General features: G+C 41.3%; 1 protein-coding gene across 1 annotated transcript in view; it reads right to left on the bottom strand.

Annotated features, from left to right (window-relative positions):
- The window catches only part of ANKFN1 (ankyrin repeat and fibronectin type III domain containing 1), a gene marked incomplete at its 3' end in the record, with an annotated part of 145,426 nt that overhangs the window by 54,855 nt on the left and 63,747 nt on the right, over positions 1 to 26,824 (bottom strand). The window contains exon 7 of the mRNA XM_081320918.1: positions 24,411 to 24,518. Coding sequence (XP_081177044.1) covers positions 24,411 to 24,518 — 108 coding nt within the window. The remainder of the gene's footprint in view (positions 1 to 24,410; positions 24,519 to 26,824) is intronic.

A 26,824-nucleotide genomic window follows, 5' to 3' on the forward strand; every position in this document is an offset into this window, starting at 1 on the left:
AGAATAGCTTGACTCCCTCTTCTTTGTGGCAGCCCCTGAGATATTGGAACACTGCTATCATGACACCCCTTCATCCTTCTCTTCATTAAACTAGACATACCCAATTCCAGCAACCGTTCCTTATATGTTTTAGCCTCCAGTCCCCTAATCATCTTTGTTACTCTTCTCTGTACCCTTTCTAGAGGCTCAATATCTTTTTTACATCGTAATGACCAAAACTGGATGCAGTATTCCAAGTGTGGCCTTACCAAGGCATTGTAAAGTGGTATTCATATGATCTTGATTCTATCCCTCTATTAATGCAGCCTGGCACTGTGTTGGCTTTTTTGGCAGCTTCAGCAGACTGCTGGCTCATATTTAAAAGATTGTCTACTGGGACTCCGAGATCCTTCTCACAGTTACTACTACTGAGCGAGGCACCACCTATATACTATACCTGTGCATTTGGTTTTTCTTGCCTAAATGTAGAACCTTTCTTTTTTCACCATTGAACTTCATTTTGTTAGATAGCACCCAATGTTCAAGTCTGTCAAGATCATTAAGCCTCTCTTCTGGAGTGTTGGCTATTCCTGCCAGCTTGGTGTCTGCTGAAAATTTCATGAGTTCTCCATCTATCCCCTCATTCAAATCATTGATGAAGATGTTGAAGAGCACTGGGCCTAAATTAGAGCCTTGGGGTATCCCACTACACACTTCCCTCCATGTAGATGCAGTTCCATTGAGGACCACACGTTGAGTATGGCTGGTCAGCCAGCTGCAAATCCATCTGGTGGTGATGCTGCCTAACCCACATTTTTCTATCTTATCAAGTAGTAGGTTGTGGTTTACTTTATCAAATGCCTTACTGAAATCCAAGTAAATTATATCCACAGCATTCCTCTGGTCCACTAATTTTGTCACTTGGTAAAATAATAATAATAATAATAATTTAATTTGTATACCGCCCTTCTCCCGAAGGACTCAGGGCGGTGAACAGGGCAATACATAATAAAAAACAGGATACAAAAATTAAAAAGTGATTAAACAACTATGCCCGTAATTGATACATATTAAAAATTAAAACTAATTATAAAAAACCCAACCCCATCCCGTCAGACCAGGTCAGCTTGTTCAAAAAAGAAGGTTTTGAGATCGCGTCGGAAGGAGCGAAGGTCGGGGGCCATCCGGAGCTCGACCGGCAAGCGGTTCCATAGGTCTGGTGCGCCCACAGAGAACGCTCTCCCCCTGGGGGCCACCAATCGGCATTCTTTGATTGGAGGCACCCTGAGGAGGCCCTCTCTGTGGGAGCGCACTGGACGGAGGGAAGTTGACGCCGGCCGCAGGTGTTGCCGTAGGTAATACAAGTGATAGCCCAAGGTTTAGGATGGAGCTGGGATTTAAAACTCTTAAGATCAGGTTAGAGAGGGGGGTAAGTGGAGTACATCAGAAATAAAAAAAAGAATCAAGAGGTTTATTCATTTTTTGCACGAGAAAGTAATAAACAGATATAGGGAGAGGATGGGATTATTTTACAACTTTGTCTCTCCACTTGATTGAAGAAATGGGGAAGGGAGATAAAATTCAGGACTGAGAAAGATAGAGCAAGAATCTACTTGCTACCTTAAATGAATTTAAGATTTCAAGGTCAAATGAATTAAATCCCACTGGTCGAGGTAATCTAGAATTTATTATAATATTTAAAGATTTGTGGAGAACAGGAAGAGGTTTGAAAGATTAAAAAGGTAAAGGTAAAGAATGCAATAAGGTTTGTCTGGCATGACTTTGCTTGTCGGAAGTTCACCAAAGGGAATGCATGACCTTGGGACAGTGCAACCATCATAAATATATATGAGTCAGTTACCAAGCATCCGAATTTTGATCACATAACCAGGGGGATGCTGCAATGTTCATTAAGTGTGAAAATGAATTCTTAATTTTTTCCAGTGCTGTTGTCATTTTGAATGGTCACTAAATGAGCTATTGTAAGTCAAGGACTAGCTCTATATTACTAATGTTCCTTTATTCTAAAGTATAGCCCTTATAGTAAGAAAAAGAAAGAAACTGACAGCAAGCAGAAAGGGTAATCCAAAAAGAGAACAATTTTTCCCAACATAGCTTTGCAGGGAGATTTTGGATGAAGAAAATAATGGGAGTAAATCCCACCATAATTTATGTTTCTAAACTACATGCATGTATACTACAGCCTTAATAAAAGTGAAAGTCGCTGTTGCTTATCAAGTAGAAATAGAAATATAAAGATATTCAGGCCATAGTTTAGGATTCCCAGAAAAATGTTTTGTAAAAATTTTGCCTATTGAAAAAGCAGTCTGAAATATGGTGAAATATCTACATTTATGGCTGACTGGAAACCCTTTACAGACTTTTTGCAAGAAGCAGAAAAAAATGCATGTAGGATTTGTGGGTTTTGATGATTAGAAAAAAAAGGAATAATAGAAAAAAGGGAGTGGTTTTTGTAACCCTATAAGACAATTTTCTAATCATATTTGCTGCAAAATAAAATGGAAGCTTTTTTCTTTCTATTCCTTTTTATCTCTCTGTGTGTTTTTTTTCCAATTCTTTCTCTTTTTCTTTGTTTTCTTTGTTCTGTATTAGTTTGTGCTGATGTTATGTTCCCTTTTAAATTTTTAATAACATTTTTATAAAAAATATGCAATGTGGTGCAGGACTCTTTTAAACTCATGGAAGATACATGGATAGACTTAGGCAGATCAGAGCAATTTTTCCTTTACAGTTGTTCATGCCAAATTCCAAAACAATGGGAATTTTCAGAGTCTCATTCTAGCAGAAATCACTCATGATTAACCACAGTTTAAAAAACTAGAATCCTCTGTAGCCCTGCAGTTCTTGCTCGTCCTTTGTTAAGAAAAAAATAACTAGAGACAGTAAGACATTTTTTTAAAAAAATTACTCCAACAGCTGTTCTGACTGACAAAATAACATCTGCACAAATATTCTGAGTAAATTTGAGATGGTTGCTAAACATACTCTCATCACTCCTATGAGGATATAGAAATCTACCATACTGCTACCTTTTCTATATTCTTAAAAGAGGAACTATCTCCTAAACTTGTCATACTAAAAAAAAAGTGATTTGGCCGCATAGTGTTAACTGCATTTGAACATATTTATTCATATGAGTAAGCTTTGGCATATATTTAAGCAGATAAATTAATTTACGTTGTGATCTGTAATTGATGGCAGTGAAATACCATCAACACCTTTATCGCATACAATGAAAAAAGAAGAGATATAGGATGCCTTAGTCAGATGTTAGGAAAGACTTGGGGAATGAGGAACACATCAGTTTCATATGCAGCCTGAATCTAAAATTGAATTGGGCTAATTTGGACAGATTCAGGAAAATGTTCAGATTCATGCAGAATCTTTGCCTATTAAAGCTGTGCAGCATGTTGATTTTGAAGGGGGGAAAAATTGGTATTTCTGAGCATACAGGCATGTTCATGTACCGGAAATTGCTCTCAGCACTCTTTCAAGCAGCTGTGTCTTCTTCTGAACTGATTCCAGAAAAAAGTGTTTGGGCTTTGGATGACCAAATGTGGACCTCTGGCAATGTGAAGTCAGGTGAGGTTTTTGCTGCAAGTTTTTAAATGAAAAGCTAAGCCAAATAAATACCTGTTTTCTTCAGATATATAGTGTACATTTTAAACAAACAAACAAACAAATAAATCCCCCTAGCAAAATGAACCCAGGTAGATTAGGGCAGCTTGAATTTTAAAAACTGGATCACTGGGAAGGATTGTGGTTTACCTATGAGTAACATCAGCAATATCATTAAATGGTTTTTCAAGATTTTGGTTACAAAATGATCCGAAAACTGTTTATACAAATTTTTCCTATTCATAAAATATAGCTAGAAAGAACAACTTCTACAAGAACTAGGAAATTCAGGTATATCGGAAGAGCTCAATTACCCCAGCACCAATATGATATAATATTTTTCACAGTGATACATTAACGGTCCTTTGAGTCTAGTCATCTCTGAAGATAATACATCATCTTTGAAGATAATACCATACTATCCCTTACTTTCATCTCTAGGATCAATAAAGTCCCCTTTAAAATTTGCAGAAGTAGAGTTATTTCAAACCTTTTCTTATCTTTTCATACAGAGGACCTGTAAAAAGATGATTAGGGGGCTGCAGGCTAAAACATATAAGGAACGGTTGCTGGAATTGGGTATGTGTAGTTTAACGAAGAGAAGGGTGAGGGGTGACAGGATAGCAGTGTTCTAATATCTCAGGGGCTGCCACAAAGAAGTGGGAGTCAAGCTATTCTCCAAAGCACCTGAAAGCAGGACAAGAAGCAACGGATGGAAACTAGTCAAGGAGAGAAGCAACCTAGAACTAAGGAGAAACTTCCTGACAGTTAGAACAATTAACCAGTGGAACAACCTGCCTCCAGATGTGGTGAATGCTCCAACACTGGAGGTTTTTAAAAAGAGACTGGACAGCCATTTGCCTGAAATGGTATAAGGTTTCCTGCCTGAGCAGGGGGTTGGACTAGATGACCTCCAAGGTCCCTTCCAACTTATTATTATTATTATTATTATTATTATTATTATTATTATTATTATTATTAATAATAATAATAATAATAATAATAAAAACCAATTCAATCACCCTGCATTGCTGTCATTTTCATAAAACTATCTTATTCAATCATCTTTCCCCAAGATTTCAAGCATGAATTTGGGTCCCTGGCTTCCTACGTTCACCCTAGTCAATTAGGCTGAGTTCATTTCTTGAATACACTCCATTACTTTCTGACTGAAAAGTAAACGGTTATCCTACAGAGTAAAAGGAAATGCTTATTCTTGGGGACACAATTGGAATGAGAACTATCTGGCTCCCTACTCCTCTTCTGACTCTGGGCAACAGAGGAAGACGTTGCGGAACAAGATTCTATTAAATCCTGGATCTGGAATATATAAAGATCTAAAGAATGCACGAGGAGATGCTCATCAGAAGTGTTTGTTCAAAATCTGAACACTCAAAATACATATTATTACTTTGTATTTTGCAGAAAGAGTTTAGAATAAAAATTGCTATCCTGGCAGGTTCCTTCATGCTTATTTTTACCTGCGAGACAAGCAGTGGTGGGATTCAGCTGGTTCACACCACGTTGGCAGAACTGGTAGCTAATTTTTTGTTGCCCAGGGCCAGAATGGACTTCCAGAAATGGCATCCATACAGAGAACCGATTGTTCACATATCTAAATTCCACCACTGGAGACAAGTGGTAGTTCAGCCTATTAACTTCAGAACACTGAGGAAAGACTTATGAGGAAAATTCCAATCAGGAAGCGCCTTCCTTGGACTTCCAAGGGAGTTATGGTGAATTGAAGACAGCTCTGTGAAAACAGAGCTAAAGGCTTGGGCAAAGAGCAAGAAACCGAGTTCCTGGGAACCTCTCCAGGTAAGGAGAAAATGGGAGATCGCTCACATGTTCTCTGGACAGTTGATCCTCAAGAGGAAACTGCAAGACAGGGGTTTTCCATGGGCTTTAGCATGGGCAGGTAACAGGTTCAGTCATTTTGCTTGCAACCAAGGAGGAGACTTTTAACAGAGGCTAAGTTTGCAAAAGTCACTTCTTAATCTTTTTTTCAGAAATTGCGTATTAATCATTTCTAAGATCTTTGAACTGCCAAGTCTGAAAATGCTCGGTGAGTTTCCCTCAATCCTGAATGGGGAAAAAAAAATTAATCATAAGTTTAAAAAAGTTAAAGAGTCTGAAATAAAGAACAAAGAAGCTAAATAAGATTTTAATAGATTCTGTTTTGGCGTTCATAAAAACAAAACAAAGATAAGAAATGTTATATTTCAAAAACTGGACACTAGAGGGGACTCAAGTTTTTAGGTAAAGATTTACAGATCTGCAAAATGTTGTAAAACATTGTAAGAATGAAAATACAGAATGAGACTTTTGAAGAATGGAATCAGAAAATAGTAGCCACAGTATCTCTGAATAGACTATGTCCAGAAGAAGTTATTAAAGAAATGTCACATGTAGAAAAAAAATTAGCTGACAACATAGACATGGCATCAAAAGTGGATTTGCAGCTGAAGACCAAGAAGAACAAGTTAGAAAAGAATGTTTTATGAATCTATGAAAGAAACTGGCTGTGGCCTTAAACTTTAGAAAGGAAATACAAATGGCAAACCAAGAAAGTGACACTGATATTTTTTTCCTATTGGATACAAAAGAGCTGTTAAAGAACTTTGTGTGATGGGATAAAGAAAAATGAAGAGAAATCCAATCGTACAACAGTATTTGAATGAACTAAAAATTGCAACTGTTAGAAGTAAAGGAATATACAATTGCTTTATTTGATCAAGGTTAAAACAAGATAAATTCTTACCTCTGGCAATCATTTAGAGACTTGCTATCTTCACCAAGACTGAGAAGATGATGCTTTATGGATTTATTTATACACAAGAGATGGGATATGAGATGAAGAGGTAAGTGCTTGTAACATTGGAGGGGGTGAAGTGTTCCTAAATTTCTTTAAACCTCTTGTGATGTAGGTTGGAAGTAATTTCTTTCTATATTTCTTTTCTCTTTATTGTATCTCTACTTCTCTGTTTCTTGTCTTTTTTTCTTGCACTTTTTCTCCTACTTTTTATTCTTTTCTTTAAGTTTGTTTTGTATTTAGATTTTACTATTATAATAAAAATTCATGTAAACAGTATATATAAAAACAGTATATATATAAAAAACTACAATGCAATTATATCCATTTTTATTCTATTGATATAATTGCAGAGTGGATCTTTTTGCTGCAACACAGAGAGCATTTACCAAGGGGAATTACACCATTTGGTTAATCAAATGATTTGGCTTCACTCCATGAGGATCTTAATGGCCAGTACTAAAGCACCAAAACACTAGCACTGTCACAGCTCTTCCCCTCTGATGATAGGCTTTGTTTTTATAATCTTGAATAAACAGGGGCCAGAAATACTCGAGTGGGATTAAAAAATAATTTGAGATCCACAGTGAGAAACATTGAAAAGCCTGCCATTTAATTAGCTAATAAATAACATAGTGTGATGCTAATGGTATGACAGCAAACCTGTATCCAAAAAGAAGCAGCATCAATAAATGATAAGGCGAGTAAGCTATAAAGCCGTAAAACGAAAAACTTTCTGCAAATACTTAACATAAGAAAATAAAAAGAGAGCCCTGCTAGATCAAACAAAATGATTCTAAATTCTCAAATTTCATTAGATTTCAGTGATCACACACTCTCAATAAGCTTGTGTGAGATTTTTTTCACACAATGAAAAATGAGATTTCATTGAGAATACTACAGTCCTATTAATGTCAATCAATTTTTAAATAAGTGTAGGAGTTTTGTGGACATTCTGTAACTTCTGGGTAACCTGTTGCTGACTGTTAATCCGTGCAAAGCCTACCAATAAAACATGAGTTCAACAGCATGTTTGGGCACACGAACCTTTGTACAGCTATGAGACCTTTCCCCACTGCTACTATGAAGCACTCTCTACCCTCCCTAGAGTTGAAAGGAAACTATACCAAAATGCAATTTCCAATTTCCATTGCCATTCCCTATCTTGCCTTGATTACTTCTGTTCCCAGCCATCTGAGTTCAGAACAACAGAATAACAGAGTTGGAAGGGACCTTGGAGGTCTTCTAGTCCAACCCCCTGCTCAAGCAGGAGACCCTGAACCATTCCAGACAAATGGCTGTCCAGTCTCTTCTTAAAAGCCTCCAGTGATGGAGCACCCACAATTCCTGAAGGCAAGCCGTTCCACTGGCTAATTGTTCTCACTATCAGGAAATTTCTCCTTATTTCTAGATTGCTTCTCTCCTTGATTAGTTTCCATCCATTGTTTCTTGTCTTGCCTTCAGGTGCTTTGGAAAATAGGTTTTCTCCAACATGACAGGTGATGGGTGAGCAAAGAAATGTATACCTCTCATGAGACTGCCTGGTACATTGGAGGATGACTCAGTGCTTTCACTCAAAGGCTGGCAATGAGATGAAAGCAATGCTATAAGGACATGGCAGAAGAAAGATGTTGCCAAGACATGTTTATACAATATTGTGATTAGGTATAAATGCGAAAGGGCTAATTGAGAAGCATAGTCTTTCTGATATTGATGATTATGTACAGTCATCCAATAGTATTATCTTATACGGTTGTCCTCCAAGAGTAAAGAATGATGATGAGGTAACAGCCAGAGTTTAAATTTTTAAGGAAAGACACAAGGCATAAATCTGTTCTATACTGAGTGGTTAAAAGGTTTGGCAAGTGACCTTAAAACAAATTTTCATTATGTCACTAAATAAAAGTAAATATAACTGACATGGTGAATGAGGAGAGCAGAAATTATGAAGGATAAAGAGGAAATTATTATTTGCCTGCACTGTGGATTTGATGTATCTTTCATTGGTACCAAATCTACAGAAGATGGATCAAACATAATTGCAGCAGACCTACAAAAGTAGATGGCAGGCGCGTAACTATATTAGTTGTTAAGTCCGGAATGACGAGCGGAGACAGCGATGTCACACAAGGAACGTTTATTGGAACTCACATGGGTCAACTGGCTAACAGCCGTTGAACCCTGCCTTAAATACTAACTCCATTCAAACATAACCAATCCCCGGCTTAGAATCTCCCGCCGGGAAGTAGCAGCCAATGATTGCACTCAGGTTTCCCGCCGAAGGGAAACCACTCCCATAACTATGTACACAACACCCCTTCCCCCCTGGATGAAATTACTATTTGACATAGTCCTTCAGGTAGCTTGGGGGTTTATGTTGCCTGACTGGATATCTGCTGGCCATACTAACTGCTGGGGTTCCTTCGGTTCCACCGGTGACTACCTCCTCTGACCCTGTTGTGTGTGTGGACGGCCCAGGTGGTGTTTCCTTATTGGGCTGTTTTTGTGATTGCTGTTGTTGGGGTACGTTGGGTTGACTGGATGCCCCTGGTGTGCTGTCAGGGGGCGCTATTTCTATCCTTGCGTTACAATTCTGGGGGTTTGCATTACAATTCTGGGGGTTTGCTTCAATTGCCCTGAAATGTATTCTCCTCCCTTTCCCCCCTGGTGCTTGGTTACCCTTGGCTGGGGAAGGTGTAGAGTTCGTTGTAGAGTTGTCCCTCTCTTTGTTGGCTTGTACAACTTCAGGGGCCCTTTTCCTTAACTGATCGATGTGTCTCCTAATCAGCTGATTCCCTTCCCCCTCAATTAAATAAGATAAGGGACCGGTTTTCTCTATCACGACCCCTTGTGCCCATTTGTCCCCCTGTCCGTAATTTCTAGCCCACACCATGTCCCCAATGTTCAGAGACCTGGTTGGGGTAACCGGGTCGTGTTCAGCAGGTAGTCTGTCAGGGTGTAGTCTGTCCAATTTTGTTATCAATCGCCTGCCCCACCTCATTTCAGCAGGACTCTTCCCTGTGGCCGCACACGGTGTGGTGTGTTGGGCCAGCAGGAACTGAGCCAGTCTCTGATGCCAGTCACCGTGGATTATTCGTCTGAGGGCGTCCTTGGTTGTTCTGACGTTCCGTTCTGCCAAGCCATTAGAGGAAGGGTGGAAGGGTGCTGAAGTCGCGTGTCTAATCCAGTTGGCCTTGAGGAAGTCCTGAAATTCGTTAGATGTGAATTGTGGCCCATTGTCAGAGACAATTACGTCAGGTAACCCATGAGTGGCAAAGAGTCCCCTTAAGACCTGTATGGTTTTTGCTGATGTCATGGACTTAACGGGCACGACCTCCAACCACCGGGAGTAGCTATCCACTACTACAAGGAATGTGAGGCCCTGGAAAGGGCCGGCGAAGTCAATATGGATCCTAGACCACGGGTTCCTGGCCTCTTCCCACTTGTGTACCGTTGTGTGTGCTTGCTCCGGTCTAGAACGCTGACACTGGTAGCACCCTGCAACTTTATCCTCTATGGCTGTGTCTAACCCTGGCCACCATACGTGACTTCTAGCTAGGGCCTTCATACGCACAATTCCAGGGTGCCCATCATGTAATTCCCCAATTACTGTGTTTCTATGCCTCTCTGGTATGACAACCCTGTTGCCCCACAATAGACATCCAACATGTGATGATAGTTCGTCCTTCCTTCTAACATATGGTGTGAACTTGGGGTCAGGGCTTTTGCTAGGCCACCCACCTTGTACCCATGCTGCTATTCTGCTGAGTATGGGGTCCTTCCTGGTGGCAGCTGCAATGTCCCTGGCAGTTAGGGGACACTCAGAGAGTTCTTGTAGGGACATGATTTGTCCCACAGGTGCGGGGTCTGTACCTGTATCCTCTAGGGGTAACCTGCTGAGGGCGTCAGCGTGCCCCATCTCCTTGTCCGGCCTGTGTTTGATTGAAAATGTGTAAGCGGAAAGGAAAATTGACCATCTTAGCATCCTGGGAGACATTATTTGTGGAGTCTGTCTATCGGTAGTAAATAGCCCTAGCAGGGGTTTGTGGTCAGTGTAAATAGTAAAGTCCCTACCATACAGATAATCGTGGAACTTTTTTACGCCTGCCACTATGGCCAATGCTTCCCTGTCAATCTGTGCATAATTCCGTTCCGCCTTTGTTAAGGTCCTGGAATAGTATGCTATAGGCCTCTGTTGCCCTTGCTCATCCATGTGGCTAATAACTGCTCCCACTCCATAAGGGGAAGCATCACAAGCTAAGAATATGGGTTTGTTTTCTATAAAGTGAGTAACTGTAGAATTGCTAGACAGGATGTCCTTTAAAGTTTGGAAGCTGGTCCTGTGTTTTTGTTGCCACTGCCAGGGGGTCTTCCTATCTAAAAGTCTATGGAGGGGTTCAGCAATAGCTGCTTTGTGAGGCAGGAATGTGTGATAAAAATTAATTAAGCCGAGGAAGGCTTGTAGTTCCGCCTTATTCTGGGGTTCTGGGGCTAACTTTATGGCCCTAATTTTTCCTTCTGTAGGGTGGATGCCTGATGCATCAATTCTAAACCCCAAGAATTCAGTTGATTTTACCCCTATGCAACACTTATCCTTTTTTAATTTCAATCCTGCCTCCCTGAATTTCCTCAGTACCTGTTCTAGCCTTTCAGCTAGGATGTCCTCAGTTTTTCCAGCGATGAGGACATCGTCAAAGTAAGGGCATACACCTGGAATGCCCTTCAAGGTTCTCTCCATCACCTCCTGAAAGATGCCTGGAGCTGCAGCTATCCCGAACTGAAGTCTGTGAACGCGGAACGCCCCCTTGTGGGTAACTATCGTTTGAGCCTCGGCGGCTTCCTTAGACACGGTAAGTTGCAAATACGCCTGCGCCAAGTCGAGCTTGGCGAAAATGGCGCCGTCCTGGATCGTCGCGAGGACCTGCTTCACCGTCGGGACCGGGTAAGCATGTTTTTTCATTGCGAGGTTCAGGGTAGCTTTATAGTCAGCACAGATCCTCACATCCCCGTTCGGTTTCAGGGGTGTGATGATCGGTGTCTCCCACAGGCCCCCTTCTACCGGTTCTAAGACGCCCTGGCCTACTAGCTTATCTAGTTCGGCCTCGATTTTTTGTTTGAGGGCGAAAGGCACCCTCCGGGCCTTAAGCCTGATGGGCCTAACCTCGGGGTCTAAGTTAAAGTTAATGGGGGGTCCCTTGTACCTCCCTAATGACCCGTTGAATACGTCTGCGAAATTATCGCAGACGGATTTTAGGGTTTTATTCTGAATGGTGTTAATTCCCCCCACCCAAATGCCTAGGGCCGAGAACCAATTAAGGCCTACAAGGCTAGTTCTCTGGCCCTCGGTGACTAAAATAGTTAATACTCCACTGAACCCCTTATATTTAACGTTGATGGTAGCCTCCCCCACTAGTTCTATGGGTGATTTCTGGAAGTCGGCTAATTGTAATTTGGTGGGTTTAAGGGGAATTTTCTGGCCGCTTCTGGTTTCGATGTATTTAAGGGTGTCCCAAGAAATTATAGATACTGAGGCCCCGGAGTCCACTTCCATTTTGCAAGGGACACTTTGCAATTGGACTTCGATTCTTAATTTAGGCCTCAAAATGTGGTTGACTCTAGGGGTGTGTTTTCGTCTAGGGATCCCCACGTGGTTGACCCCCACCCCAGTCCCCGGGTTGGAAGTGCGTGCCTTGGGCCTAGGGGTCTCTCCGCCACTCCGTTCGGGGGTTACCTCACCTGAGGCCCAAGCGTCGAGCTCGTGGAGGCGGTTGTCGCGCGGTCGGCTTCTGCAGATGGCCTGGATGTGGCCCGTTTTTCCGCACCCTCGGCATTTGGCGTTTCGGAATCGGCAAGTCGATCGTTGGTGATTTCCGCCGCAGCTTCCGCACCGGGTCTCTGGGTCTCAAGGTCTGGCGGGGTTGTCCCTCTGGGGTCGTTGCGGCGCTGGTGGTGGTTGCCTTCTGTTCTGATCTGGGCCTTCGGCTCGTAGTGGTCTCGGCGCCATCTTCCCGAACCTTCTGGCTACTTCGGCAATCTCGGCTTCCCACTGGTAGTCCACCTCCCCACCGTCCACATGGCTCTCCAGGTTAATTTCGGCTGAGGCTGCCATGCTGTTGTAGAGGGGGTCGCGTCTGCCTGTAGACTCATACGTGAGTAGCTCGTCTAAGACTTCTTGGAGGTTGCCGGTGGGCTTAGAGATGATTCGGTTTTGCAAGTGTTCGTCTCGCAGCCCCAAAACCACTCGGTCCCTGATGCGAATCTCGAGATTGTCATATTTACAGCGCAAGGCTGCTTCTCGGACTGCCGCCACAAATTGTTCTATTGATTCGCCCGGCCGCTGGTTCCTCTTCTCAAATATCCTCCGCCAGAACAGTTCCAACCGTTTAGGGGTGAAGTGGACCCTCAGTTTCACCAACAGGTCGGCGTACGATACGCTGGAGACTGGCAGGGGTTGGCACAGGCCGACGGCCACCCGGTAAACCGGCGTGCCGCTGATAGTTAGTAGCGCTGCCGCCTTCTTCCTGTCCTCCGTGATCCCGTTGACCAGCATGTACCCCTCAACTTGTCCAACATATTCTTCCCAGTCTTCAGGGTAGTTAGGGTCAAACTCCTTCAGGGACCCGACTTGCGCCATTCTGTAGTTTTAATTTGCTTGCTGCTCAGTTGACTGTGGTTCAAATTTCCCGCTTTTTGCTCTGTCGGCTTTCCGCGGTTCTCTCGCTGTTCTGCCGTCAATCCCACCTTCGTCGCCACTGTTAAGTCCGGAATGACGAGCGGAGACAGCGATGTCACACAAGGAATGTTTATTGGAACTCACATGGGTCAACTGGCTAACAGCCGTTGAACCCTGCCTTAAATACTAACTCCATTCAAACATAACCAATCCCCGGCTTAGAATCTCCCGCCGGGAAGTAGCAGCCAATGATTGCACTCAGGTTTCCCGCCGAAGGGAAACCACTCCCATAACTATGTACACAACATTAGTGTTTAGGAAAAAAGGCAAAAAAGAATGACATTGGCATAGGCATATGCTACAGGCCACCCAACCAAGCAGAAGAAATAACTTTTGGCTAATCAATTAACAAAAGTATGTAGGAAAGACACCACACTAGTAATGGGAGACTTTAACTACGCTAATATCAACTGGAGACAAACTGCAGCAAGTGGGAGATTGAACAGATTCTTAACCAGTCTAGCTGACAACTTCGTCATCTAAAAAGTAGAGGAGGGAACTAGAAGAAAAGCTATACTGGACTTAATTCTTACCAATAAAGAAGAAGTGATAGAGGGAGTTGAAATTGCGGAACTTTGAGTGAGAGTGACCACGTCATATTGGAATTGAATATAAAGCAAACACAAGCAATAGAACATAATTCAACCAGTGTCTTTAACTTTAAAAGAAGTGATTTTAGCAAACTCAGAGAGAGGCTAGGCAAGATTCCATAAATGAAAATCCTAAACAGGAAAACAACTCAAGCATGGGAAACTCTGAAAAATATTATCATAAAAGCCCAGTCCAGCACAATACCACTGAAAAAGAAAAGAAAAAACATGAGTGCCCTTATTTAGAAATCCTGGTCCAGTGTGGGGCCATCTGAAGACATTCCTAAGTATTCTTGCTTCATTGTATTATTTGAAAAATGCAAATCACAACAAATAATTTTTCTGTTAATATGCAATTCATTTCTTTACTATTTAAAAAAACATTTTTAAAGATCCATAAAAATTAAAAAAATCCAGTTTGGTATAGTGGTTAATGCACCAGCCTAGAAACCGAGAGACAACAATGCATTGTCTATGTATCTTTAAAGCAGCCAGTTTGTGTAGTGATTGAGGCCAGAAACCAGAAGACCATAAATTCTAGTTTCACCTTAGGTATGAAGCCAGCTGGATGATCTTCGACCCATCAGTCTCTCTCAGCCTGAAGAAGCAGACAATAGCAAACCATTTCTGAAATCTTGCCAAGAAAACTGCAGGGACGTATTTAGGCAGTTGCCAGGAGGCAACACTGACTCAAAGCCACAAAAACTAACAAATAAGTAAATAAATACTTTTTAAAAGTTATAGGTAAATATAGATACATTAATGAAAGTTTTCATAACTGAAAACAAGTAGATATCTTGCACTTAGAACAATTTAAAGCAACCCAGGTATTTCTCTTGTTCTTATCCTGGAAAGATAAGAACATTCAGCTGGAAAGACACTAAATGACATTATATTGTTAGATATGTGTATAGCATAATCAACATACAAAATGGAGGTTTCTAGAAAAATTGTTAGATTGTTTTACTCTTAAATATAGAAGATAATGGGTGATTTGGTAACTTATAGTCAAGAGCAAAAATCTCTAACTTTTAGCGACTTCTAAGCAAACAGAGAAGAGATTCAAAGTTACTTTCAAATCTATAAGAGAACTTGACTGCCATGGAAACTGCATCTCGGCATTTCTTGAATTGCTCAGTTAGGTATAGCATCAGAACATTTATATCCAGAGGGCCACATTTTAAGGTAAACATCACAGCAAGGCATTTAAAGAGTGAACTTTATAGTTCAAAGTGCAAACAAGATGGATGGTCCAGGTATTGGGAAGATGCAACTGGTATTCTGCGAACTTGGTAGCAAATCTGGGACTGATTACAAAATTAACTGTCAACATAATTGAAGAATAAAAGTATATTGGGAGTAAAATTGCTCATGCCTTCTACTTTCAGGTTCACTGAAGTTCCCAGCTTTTCTGAACTGGCAGAGAAGTGAGAAATTTTTGCGCAATCAAAAATCTGCATTCCCACATGAGAAAGGCTTGCATGCTGCCCATGGAGCAAGGTCAAAAATTCAGAACAAGCAAGTCCAAAGAAAGAACTGAGTGGCAATGCCTTTTTCTTTCTTTCTTTCTTTCTTTCTTTCTTTCTTTCTTTCTTTCTTTCTTTCTTTCTTTCTTTCTTTCTTTCTTTCTTTCTTTCTTTCTTTCTTTCTTTCTTTCTTTCTTTCTTTCTTTCTTTCTGAGTTTTCATCCAGTCATTCTCTCTGGCACATACAGCCATGCACATTCATTCCCACACAACCTGTCTCCAAAAAGCAGCTGGGAAGAAACCATTCTGACAGATCCCCTTCGCTGGAAAAGTTAAAGCATATACAGCAATACCAGCTTGTTTTCCTTCTGCCATTAGTATGACAGAAAGAGTGAACCTAGTTGCAGTGGAGGTGTGGGGAACAGCAAACTTCCTCCCAGAATCCCACTGTAAAATATTGTCCCCATATAACAATAGCTGTAAGAGATCATAAGGTTTCCTCTAATATCCAGTGGAGAAGCAGAAAAAAATGGGCCGTTTTGGCGAGCTACCTGCAGGTTAGGGGTTGCTCAGCTTAAGTCCTCTACTGTGGATAATGAGTGAATGGGAATGAATGAGTTAGATTTAAAGGCTACTGATCCAGAATAAATATGGGACTAAAAAGTTTCACCTAGCATTTGAATAAGTATTGATGTGATAATTATATTGCTTGTAGTTAGTTTATAAGAGTTAAAGTGCGATAGATTTAATAGTTTATTGTTGTTTGCATAAGGTAGACTATGATTGTTTGTATTTTTATACCCTGTATTGAGCTCTGGGAAGTCGGGGAGGGGGGAGGGGGAAGGGAGGGAGGTGTTGGGGAGGGTTGGGGAGAGGGGAGGGGGTGGGAGGGGTTTTGCTTTGTTAAAAAATGTATTGTAAAACTTTTCAATAAAAAAAGGCTACTGAGAACCAAATCTTCTTCTATGTTTGAACAGAGCACTCCACTTAACAATGGATTCTCTTCCAATATACAGTGGTACCTTGATACTCATTGTTAATGTGCAATGAGTACCTAAAATGATGAGTACCAAACAAATTTTTCCCATAAGGAATAATATAGTGAGTCACAAGGCAGCCGACATGGACAAGTTCCAGCTTGTGTGTTGAGTACTGGGATAACATTTTCATATCAAAATGTGTTGAGTACTAAATTCAACACGTTTCAAAGCACTTGAGTACCAAGGTACAACATGTAACAAACTTATTGATGTTCTACACAATATAATCCCATAATACACTAAGCAACTGCTTGGCACTGGCATTGTTATTGGTAAGTCAGCTTTCAACAGCACAATTAAAAATGATGATGCATATTGAACAGGGACTGGGGCTATTTTTGCAGGGAAGATCAAGAGAATAGACCAATTTGTGCCAATTAAATGTACTTCTTGCTTTGAAGGAGGCTGCTGTCCAAAGAGTTGTTGGAGTCACGTGTCATATTAAGTTTAAGAAACTACCATAGAAACTATTTAATTACTGTAAATTATTAAATTTATAATACATTATTAATATTGTTGTTACTGTCATTACATTGAGAATATTTGCCTTTTTCCGAATAAATAAGAAGAGCTGGTACTATTCCAATGTTTTTATGGACTGGCTTTGTCACGTGGATCCATTTAACTATAAACAAATATTTGAAATTAATCATAAAAGGAGAAGAAGAGAATTTTTTTTAAAAAAAATCCAAGGTTTTAGATCCCCCAAAATGCCAAGCAACCTGCAGTAGCTGAAACACATTTATATTAGTTCCGAAGACAAATGGATGACTTTATTGCTTGCAATCATCAATCGGTTGATTTCTGTGTGTATATGTGTCAAATTAAACTTAGGGGGGGGGGAAAGACCATATCTAAGGCTACTAATATACAAAGAGCAAGTTCTGAAGGAACAGCTGAACTACAGGTAGTCCTCGACTTACAACAGTTCATTTAGTGACACTTAGAATAGCACTGAAAAAAGTGACATGACCATTATCTCATACTTATCATCATTGCAGCATCCCCACGGTCATTTGAATAAAATTCACACACTTGGCAACTGACTCATATTTATGATGGGTGCAGTGTCCCAGGGTCATGTTATCACCTTCTGTGACCTTCTGACAAACAAAGTCAATGGTGGAAGTCAGATCACTTAATAACCAGGTTAGTAATTTAATAATTGCAGTGATTCACCTAGCAACTGGTGGCAGGAAAGGTCATAAAATGGGATAAATAACTCACTTAACAAATCTCTCACTTAGCAACAGAAATTTTGGGCTCAATTGTGGTTGTGAGTTGAGGACCACCTGCGTTTACAAGCACTTCTGAAAATGCTGATGTCCCCATATAGTTTTTTTCTCCCAGATTAGTTTTTTAAATCAATATCTCATTAGGTCATCTTTATATAGATATGTTCTTTTGACCTTCTGACTGTATCTAGAAATTATAGGTTGGCAAAGAGGCGTCTTTATTTGTGATTTCTGGTTCCTCATTGTCTCTAGTGTACGTAAAAGCTACAGTTCTTATATACAGCACTTTTTTTTCCTCCAGAGGACAAACAATGCTTTCAAACCTATAGTGAAAGGTCTACCATCACCAATTGTAGAACTATATAAGAAAAAAATAATTTCTTTTCCACCTCTATCTGTCCATCCGTTCACCTCCCCATATATTTATGTATTTTAAAGCACTCCATGGCATGGGGCCGGAGTACCTCAGGGAACATCTGCTGCCGGCATCAAGCTCCCTGCGCCCTGTGCGTTCCCACAGAGAGGGCCTCCTCAGGGTGCCACCGATCAGAGAATGCCGATTGGTGGCCCCCAGGGGGAGATCCTTCTCTGTGGGCGCTCCGGAGCTGTGGAATCAGCTACCGGTTGAGCTCCGGATGGCGCCCGATCTTCGCTCCTTTCGTCGCGATCTCAAGACATTTCTGTTTGTACAAGCCGGCCTAGCCTGAGGGGGAGTGTTGGGGTTATTTTATTTTTCGTTTTTTAACTTTTCTGGGGGTTTTTAGTGTTGTATTTATATTGTTTTTAACTAGGGCAATTTGTTTAATCTTATTTTAATGTTTGTATTCGCTATTTTATTCTGCCCTGTGAACCGCCCTGAGTCCTCAGGGAGAAGGGCGGTATATAAATGTTATTAAATTAAATTAAATTAAATTAAATACATTTAAATTTTATTTACTAAATTTTACTAAAATTAAATAAGCCTGCTCATAAGAACCGACAAAGAACTATATACAGTTTGTATCTAAGTTGTCTGAAGGCAGGAGATGAAAGGCCGTTTGCTGAAGAAAAGTGACTGGAGAGAGAGGTGTTTAAGCCTTCTGTCAGCAACCAGTTCTCTCTTGCAAATATGCTGAAGTTATTTTAAAACTTTTTTTTCCCCTATGGCTTGGTCTGGAGGCTACTATAGAGGAAGAAAATTGGAAGCTCTTCTGTTTGACAATTTTCTCCTACATATCTTCTCCAGCTACAAATCTATATTATTAGAGCAGAGGGTGTATCTCTGAATCCTATATGAAATCTCTCTCTCTCTCTCTCTCTCTCTCTCTCTCTCTCTCTCTCTCACACACACACACACACACACACACACACACACACACACACACACACACAAACACACAAAATTGGAGGAGCAGCCAACACTAGAAAGCAAATAAGGCCAGGATTAAAAGTAAATTTGATTTGAAACTAATTAAAATCAGAGGTTATTGTATTTTCCACATATTTAATGTCCTTCTTTTGTCCTATTAAAAATTAGCCTGGATGGCTCCTTTGGGAGGGGCTAGTAGGGCTTCTGTCTTTGGTCATCCCACAGATATTAAGGTACATAGGGAGCCCCATTCTCTGCTTGTGAAGAAGCTGGTGTAGGATGTCCATTTCTGTCTGGAACACTTATTCTATTCTGGGAAGGAAAAAGTTAAGTGGCCGTACACTACAAGATCTTTGAAGCTTCCTTAGGCGATTCATGCATTGCCCTTTTCAAGTGGCATCCCAGGGTTACAAAACCTCTGCTCCTGGACATAAAAACTGCACATAGCAGATCTCAGTTTTCAAATGGGACCAGGACTGCCATCTTTAAGCAATATGATTGCTTAACAATGGCATATATGCAATGACATATCACTGCATCCCTTAATGATGACAATTCCCGCAGTCCCGGTTGACATTGTTAACCCCAGGATGCATGGGTTATTAATTGGGAAGTGGTAGGAGTCCTAAGGTAAGAGTGTGGAGTTGTCAGGGAAGTTCTGCAGGGGCTGGGAAAAGCTGGACAAGGCTGGCACAGGCTAAGCATGAGTGGAGTGAGGCTGTGGGAAGGCTGGTGCAAAGGGTGTGTGAGCACAGGAAGGCCAGGTTTGTGTGGATGGTGTGGTACAAGTGTAGGAAGGACAGGAGATGGACGGTGTGGCACGGTGCAAGTACAGGAAGACTGAAGAGACACACCAAAGCAACTTGAAAACTTCCCTGCTGGCTTCCCCAATGACTTCGTGGGAAACCAGCAGGGAAGGTTATAAATGATGTCATGGGAGGATGCTGCAACCATGCAGTTGTAAGTGCGAGTCTGTTGCCAAGCACCTGAATTGTGAAAACGTGACCAAGAGAGCGTTGTAACATCCAGATCTTTGAGGACTGGTTGTAAGTACCATTCATTCAGTGCTGTCGCAACTTTGAATGATCAATGAACAGTTGGCCGGTAAACAAGAACCATTATGTTGGGTATTACACCCTCAAGAATTGTTGCTGTTAGTTTAATATGTGTGTATGCTTGTTTGTGTGTGTGTGTGTGTTGTGTGTGAGAAATATCACTTTTTCAAGATGTTATATTTTGTTCCAAAAGTCAAGCTCTGTCTCTATATAATCCCACATATATCTACCTGTAAGAGCTACAGGTAATCCTCAGCTTAAGCCTGGAATTACACTTGTAAATTGAGGCACCCACAAGACCAGAAGGAAATTTCTGGCTTTTTTATCATTAAGTGCTCTGTGCTCTTCAGTGCTCTTTATTTTATCATTAAGTGCTCTGTGCACTTAAGTGCTATTAATTTTATCATTAAGGGTTCTATTCTGGGCCCAGTGCTCTTCAACATCTTCATCAATGATTTGGATGAGGGGATAGATGGGGAACTCATCAAATTTGCAGATGACACCAAGCTGGCAGGAATAGCCAACACTCCAGAAGACAGGCTTAAGATACAGGAGGATCTGGACAGACTCGAACACTGGCTGCTAACAAAATGAAATTCAATGGTGAAAAAGTAAGGTTCTACATTTAGGCAAGAAAAACCAAATCCACAGGTATAGTATAGGTGGTACCTTGCTCAATAGTAGCAACTGTGAGAGGGATCTCGGAGTCCTAGTGGACAATCACTTAAATATGAGCCAGCAGTGTGCTGCAGCTGCCAAAAAAGCCAACACAGTGCTAGGCTGCATTAACAGAAGAATAGAATCAAGATCACGTGAAGTGTTAATACCACTTTACAATGCCTTGGTAAGGCCACACTTGGAATACTGCATCCAGTTTTGGTCACCATGATGTAAAAAGATATTGAGACTCTAGAAAGAGTACAGAGAAGAGCAACAAAGATGATTGGGGGACTGGAGGCTAAAACATATAAGGAACGGTTGCTGGAATTGGGTATGTCTAGTTTAATGAAGAGAAGGACAAGGGGTGACAGGATAGCAGTGTTCCAATATCTCAGGGGCTGCCACGAAGAACAGGGAGTCAAGCTATTCTCCAAAGCACCTGAAAGCAGGACAAGAAGCAATGGATGGAAACTAGTCAAGGAGAGAAGCAACCTAGAACTAAGGAGAAACTTCCTGACAGTTAGAACAATTAATCAGGGGAACAGCCTGCCTCCAGAAGTGGTGATTGCTCCAACACTGGAAGTTTTTAAGAAGAGACTGGTCAGCCATTTGTCTGAAATGGTATGGAGTTTCCTGCCTGAGCAGGGGGTTGGACTAGAAGATCTCCAAGGTCCCTTCCAACTTTATTATTATTGTTAAGTGAACAATGTGGCCATTAAGTGAAGGCAGCAATCATTAAGCAAAACCATTAATTTAACTGAGTGTTTTTTGCAGAAATCAATCTGGGTCGGTCACCGAGACCAGGGGTTTAGTCTTCTGAGCATTTGGACTCATGCTGAGCCCACCCTCAAGGAACCTCTTTCTTTCACCAGAATATGTTTTCTGCCGGAAACTGGCAGAAAATGTTGGAAATCAGCAAAAAAACCCAAAAAACAAAAAACAACCCTCACCATGAATCACAGACAAAAGACCACAGAAATCAGTGATAAGCTGTATAGCTAACCTGCCCAACACATGGTCACGTGCCCGTGGGGGGGGACACAACCATGTATGATAGCCCAGCTTTATGATCTAAAGCACCCATTCTGTCGCCATCGTAACTTTGAACAGTCATAACATAAATGGTCTTTAAACGAGAACTACCTGTATTGTTCCACTTTCCAAATGCTTTATCCAGACCATTTTCTCCTTGTTATTATTTAATATTTAGTCAATTTGTACTGCGCTTTTCTGCTAAGACAGCAAAAATAAATTTGTTTATTGACGACAGGATGACGATGATAATAACCCACTTATTCAGGCAACGTTGCCAGTCCTTTTCAAAAGGCATGTTCTTCTCGCATGGATGTTACCATAGTTACAAAGATGGGAACATCAGACTTTTGATCTGAAGTCGGAACTGTTGCGTAGCAGCAGACAAAAGAGTCAAGTCTTCACCCTGTGTCCTTAGCCTCGGAATTTATTTTGTCCTTACAGTGCGTCAATAAAGTCCAAGAATTTCGATTCACCTACAGATTATGGTGGTGCAGAGGGACAATTCATGTTGAGATGGTTCCGTTTCCAATTGGTAATAATCCAAATAAGCTCTAGGAGGCAGCATCTACAAAACTGTTTCATTGATCAGACCATTGATTAGGCAGAGAAAGAGGAGTAGCCTATTTGAACAGAACAGATGGAACAGAAAAGTAGCACAGTGGGAAACAAGATAGTATTTGGAAAGGACTCGAGCAGACCCTTTTCTGATTTCATTGGGATTTCACGGGGGTGGGTGAGTGGGGAGCACAAGGAGTCTTGCAAAATTCTGCTCCTGTGTCCTATCTTTGCTAAGGTATAATTCAATCCTTCCAATGTTTCTTGATCTGGTCTACCCTGAAGGGCTGACATCATTTTGACAAGCTGCATTGTGCTGATTCTCTAGACGAGGTAACCCTCAGTTAGCAACTGTGCTATTTAGAGAATACAGAATAACAGGGTTGGAAGGGATCTTGGAGGCCTTCTAGTCCAACCCCCTTGCTCAAGGAGAAGACTCTATACCCGTGGTGGCGAACCTATGGCACGCGTGCCACAGGTGGCACGCAGAGCCCTCTCTGTGGGCACGCGCACCGTTGCCCCAGTCCTAAACCTTCAGCTGAGTTTTATAAAACCTTTTCACTTTAGGCCTCCACCGTCATGTGCAAAACAAAAAAAGGTTCAATCAATCAATTTCAACTTCCCACAGGGGGGAAAAAAGATCTCGCAAAGTTGGAATTGATTGATTGAACTTTTTAGTCCCATCCAGTCTGCCCTTACCACTGCAGCCATGCCCACCCAATGGGCCACGCCCACCCAATGGACCACGCCCACGCGGCACCCAATGATACATAAGTGGGCTTTGGGTTGCAGTTTGGGCACTCGGTCTCTAAAAGGTTCGCCATCATTGCTCTATACCATTCTGAACAAATGACTGTCCTATCTCCTCTTAAAAACCTCCAAAGCGTCTTCAACTTCTGAAAGCAAGCGAGTCCACTGATCAATTATTCTCACTGTCAGGAAATTTTTCCTTAGTTCTAGGTTGCTTCTCTCTGTGATAACTTTCCATCTGTTACTTTAATGACATATAGCAGCAATATACTGTGTGGTCATGTGGTCAGCTCCAGACTGCTGGAGAAGTGAAGAAACTTTTTTTTTTTTGCAAAAGGCCTACTGCTGCTATAAACAGGTTAAACTTTGGAAAGTTTCAACCAGGGCTTTTTTTCTCATAGAACGCTCAGAACGGAGTTCCAGCACTTTTTTTGGATGGAACCTTGTAGGGTAGGCAAGGCGGGTTGTATGACGTGTGTGAGTTCCGGCACCTTTTTCTTTTACAAAAAAAGCACTGGTTTCAACCAATGTGAAAGGCGTTCCTTTCCCATCTCATCCATTTTTATAAACGTTAGCATAGTCCCTATGTATTCCTTTCCTGAAAATTGTCCTAGCAGCGTAGGTATTTGAGTGACTAGGATTTTTGAGGATAGAAGTCCCATAAAGCATTTGTATCCCACTAATTCCTGTTAGCTTGTGTGTGAAGACCAGTGTCACTCAACCTTGGCAACTCTAAGATGTGTGGATTGAACTCCCAGAATTACCCAGGTAGCCTGCAGAATTCTTGGAGCTGAAGTTCACACATCTTAATCTACATCAGGGTTGAAACACCCTGGTGTAGGATTATGAACCTTGGTGCTTAATAATTCACAAGAACATTCAGCATAAAAGTCATAAACTCATCAGGAGGGCTGAGTGAAATTAAAGTCATGACTTTGGAAGCTCCTTATTGAGAGGAGGAGGCTTGGAATATGTAGCAACAAGGGAAAACCGTTTTATTTGTGATCCAGTTGGGCTGCCTTTTTCTTACAGATTGTAGGAGTTTGGTAAAGCCACTGATTTTATTGAATTTGCAGAATACAGCGATTTTCTCATTTGTCCAGGAGATGGCTAAAGCAAAGCATCATTTTCAACATTTTCTCTTACCCCTTCTTGCAAACAAGGAAGCAAGGATTTCGACATATTAAATGCTTTTCATTTATGAGACTGAGAGAGAGAGAGAGACAGACAGACAGAGAGACAGAGAGAGAGATGCGACGAGGCGGGGCTGGGTGGGTTAGAGAAGGCGGGAGGAGAGTACTTTGGCGAAAGCTTGTTTTCAAATGTTTTCTGTGTTGCCAATTTGGAGAAGCCAGAGCGAGATAGTCTGCTAAAGTAATTCCAGATGGGCCAATATTAATATCTCTCCTTTCCTGATGAGTGGGAAGGTATAACCCAGATAGAAGGCTGCTAAAATTACAGGCGCCGTGGAGGCCTCGCCTGGTGCCCTTCCCGATGGATATTTCACTCTTACCTCGGCAACTGTAGCTTGGTCGAGACGCTCTAACCTGCTGCAGCAAACGTTCCAGGGCTTCAATCTGTCCCCGGTGCTTAGGCTCTCTGCCATCACAGTCTTTCCAGTCTGGTGAACAAAAGAAACAAACGGGATGAAAATCGAGCAAAGTGGGGGAGAGCGGTGGCCCTGCTCCCCTGTCTGCTGGCTGCCGAGAGAACTAGAGCCCAGGGCCCAGTGCGCCCGATTTTAATGTTTGCCCTTGATCAGAACCTGGGTGTAAAATGCAAATGGTTACTGGCCAGCTTGCTTTACTATCCCTTGCTAAGTTGAAAGAAGTTACCTTCTCTCTCTAAGGGCAGAGGGGTTTTGGAATTATATTTTGGGGGCATCACTACAGCATGAGCCGAGAATGGGGAAATTGCTCTAACTTTTTTCTACCCAGTTGTGAAGGGAGGGAGTTGTTTTAGATAATCTTCTCTTTCTCTGCCACGGTCAGAAGGCAAAAATGAGCTGCCAAGGATAAAGCCCATCTCATGTACGCTACTTTAAGGTGTTGAACTAGAACTGGAGAGGCTGGGTTCAAATTCACACATTCAGCTCTGGGAGTCTTCAGAGTGACTTTGGACCAACCTCCTTGTCAAGAGGTGAGCAATCCATTGCCTGTGAGTTATACAGCATGCCATCTCATTGGTGGCCTCTGAATCACCCCAAGATCACACTGTTGGAATGCAGTGAGAAAATGACCAATTTTAGTAGTGCAATTTCTACTTCGTTTTGACGTTTGAGGGAGATATGAGGAGTGGGAGAAAGAGCAGAAGTCTTTGCAAGGAACACTTCCATTCTCATGCTCTTGCCCTCGTAGCCCAACCCCTGACAGACCCAGTTTTTTCACCCTTCCCTTTTTGATGACATCATTATGATGCTGCTGGGCCTTTTCTGGCCAATCAACAGGTCGGGAGGCCAAGTGGCAGCTCCTAATTTAGAAGAAACTATTTATCCCAGCCAGAACAATTTCTCACGATTGTTTTAAAGATGAATTGGCTGTTAAGGGAATGTTAAGTAGGCTGTATTATGCTCCCGCTGAAAAAGTGACATAGTAATTTAATTAAGAAACATACCAAATATTAGAAAGAACAATCTTTTATAAGACTTGTCGCTCAGGTAATATTTTTGGAGAAATTGGGAAATGACTTATAAATATCACGTTAGAGGATTGCAACCTGTTGTTGAAATTATAACTAGTCCAGTCATCTGGGTTCCCTCAAAATGCTCCTCTTCAGAACAAGGTATGTACAGGCATATACCTCGCTTTATTGCATTTGGTTTTATTTTGCTTTGCAGATATTGCAATTTTTACAAGACCCTCCACTAGCAAAGAGATTACAACTCGCTGCAGGTTCAGATGATAATTAACATTTTTTAGCAATAAAGTATTTTTTAATTAAGGTATGTACATTGTTTTTAGCTGTAATGCTATTGCACATTTAATAGGCTACCATATTGTAAACATAACTTTTAAATGGACTGGGAAACAAAAAATTCATGTCAGAAAGGATACTACTACTACTACTACTACTACTACTACTACTACTACTACTACTAATAATAATAATAATAATAATAATAATAATAATAATAATAATAATAATAATAATAATAAAATTGGAAGGGACCTTGGAGGTCATCTAGTCCAACCTCCTGCTCAGGCAGGAAACCCTATACCATTTCAGACAAATGGCTGTGATTTATGTTATATGATATTCACTGCAGGGTCACCTTGTAGTGTGATGGGCAGCAAACAAATGTAATAGTAATAATAGATAAGAACAAATAAATAAATTATGGTGATCTGGAATCATACTCACTATATCTCTGAGGTATGCCTGTACTTGACCTCTGAGTGGCCTGTTGAGCATCATATGTCACTCTAGACCAGAATCCCCCAAAGTGGTCAGCATTGACCTCTAAGGCTGATGGGACTACCCAAAGTGTGAATGTTGCTGTTGTTGTTATTCATTATTCACTATTAGTTAAAGTAGTATTAATTGAATTATATTCATATAATAAATGGGGGATCGATGAACAATCTGAAACTTCATGAAAGGGTCAGTGAGCTGAAAAGTTTGGGGACCTCCGAAGTAGACCAAAAGTAAAACTGATTTCATTAAATCTAAAATGAATTTGACTTAATACATTTACTCTCCATTCCTTTAATATTTCAGGTCTTTTGTCACACTAAAAATTAAATATTGTTGTCAACTTTTCCAAGGACTTGGAAGGTTGCAAATAGATCCTTGGCCTTAAACTGAACTTCCCTACTTTGGAGATTGGCTCTGTAAATTGACCCAGCCCAACACCAATTCCCCATTGCTAGCATCCATTAAAATGACCAGGGAATTTTGAAATTTGCAGTACTAACAGATCTGGGAACC

Source organism: Vipera berus, assembly GCF_964194415.1.
Source record: "Vipera berus genome assembly, chromosome: 2".
NCBI classification, from domain to species: Eukaryota; Metazoa; Chordata; class Lepidosauria; order Squamata; family Viperidae; genus Vipera; species Vipera berus.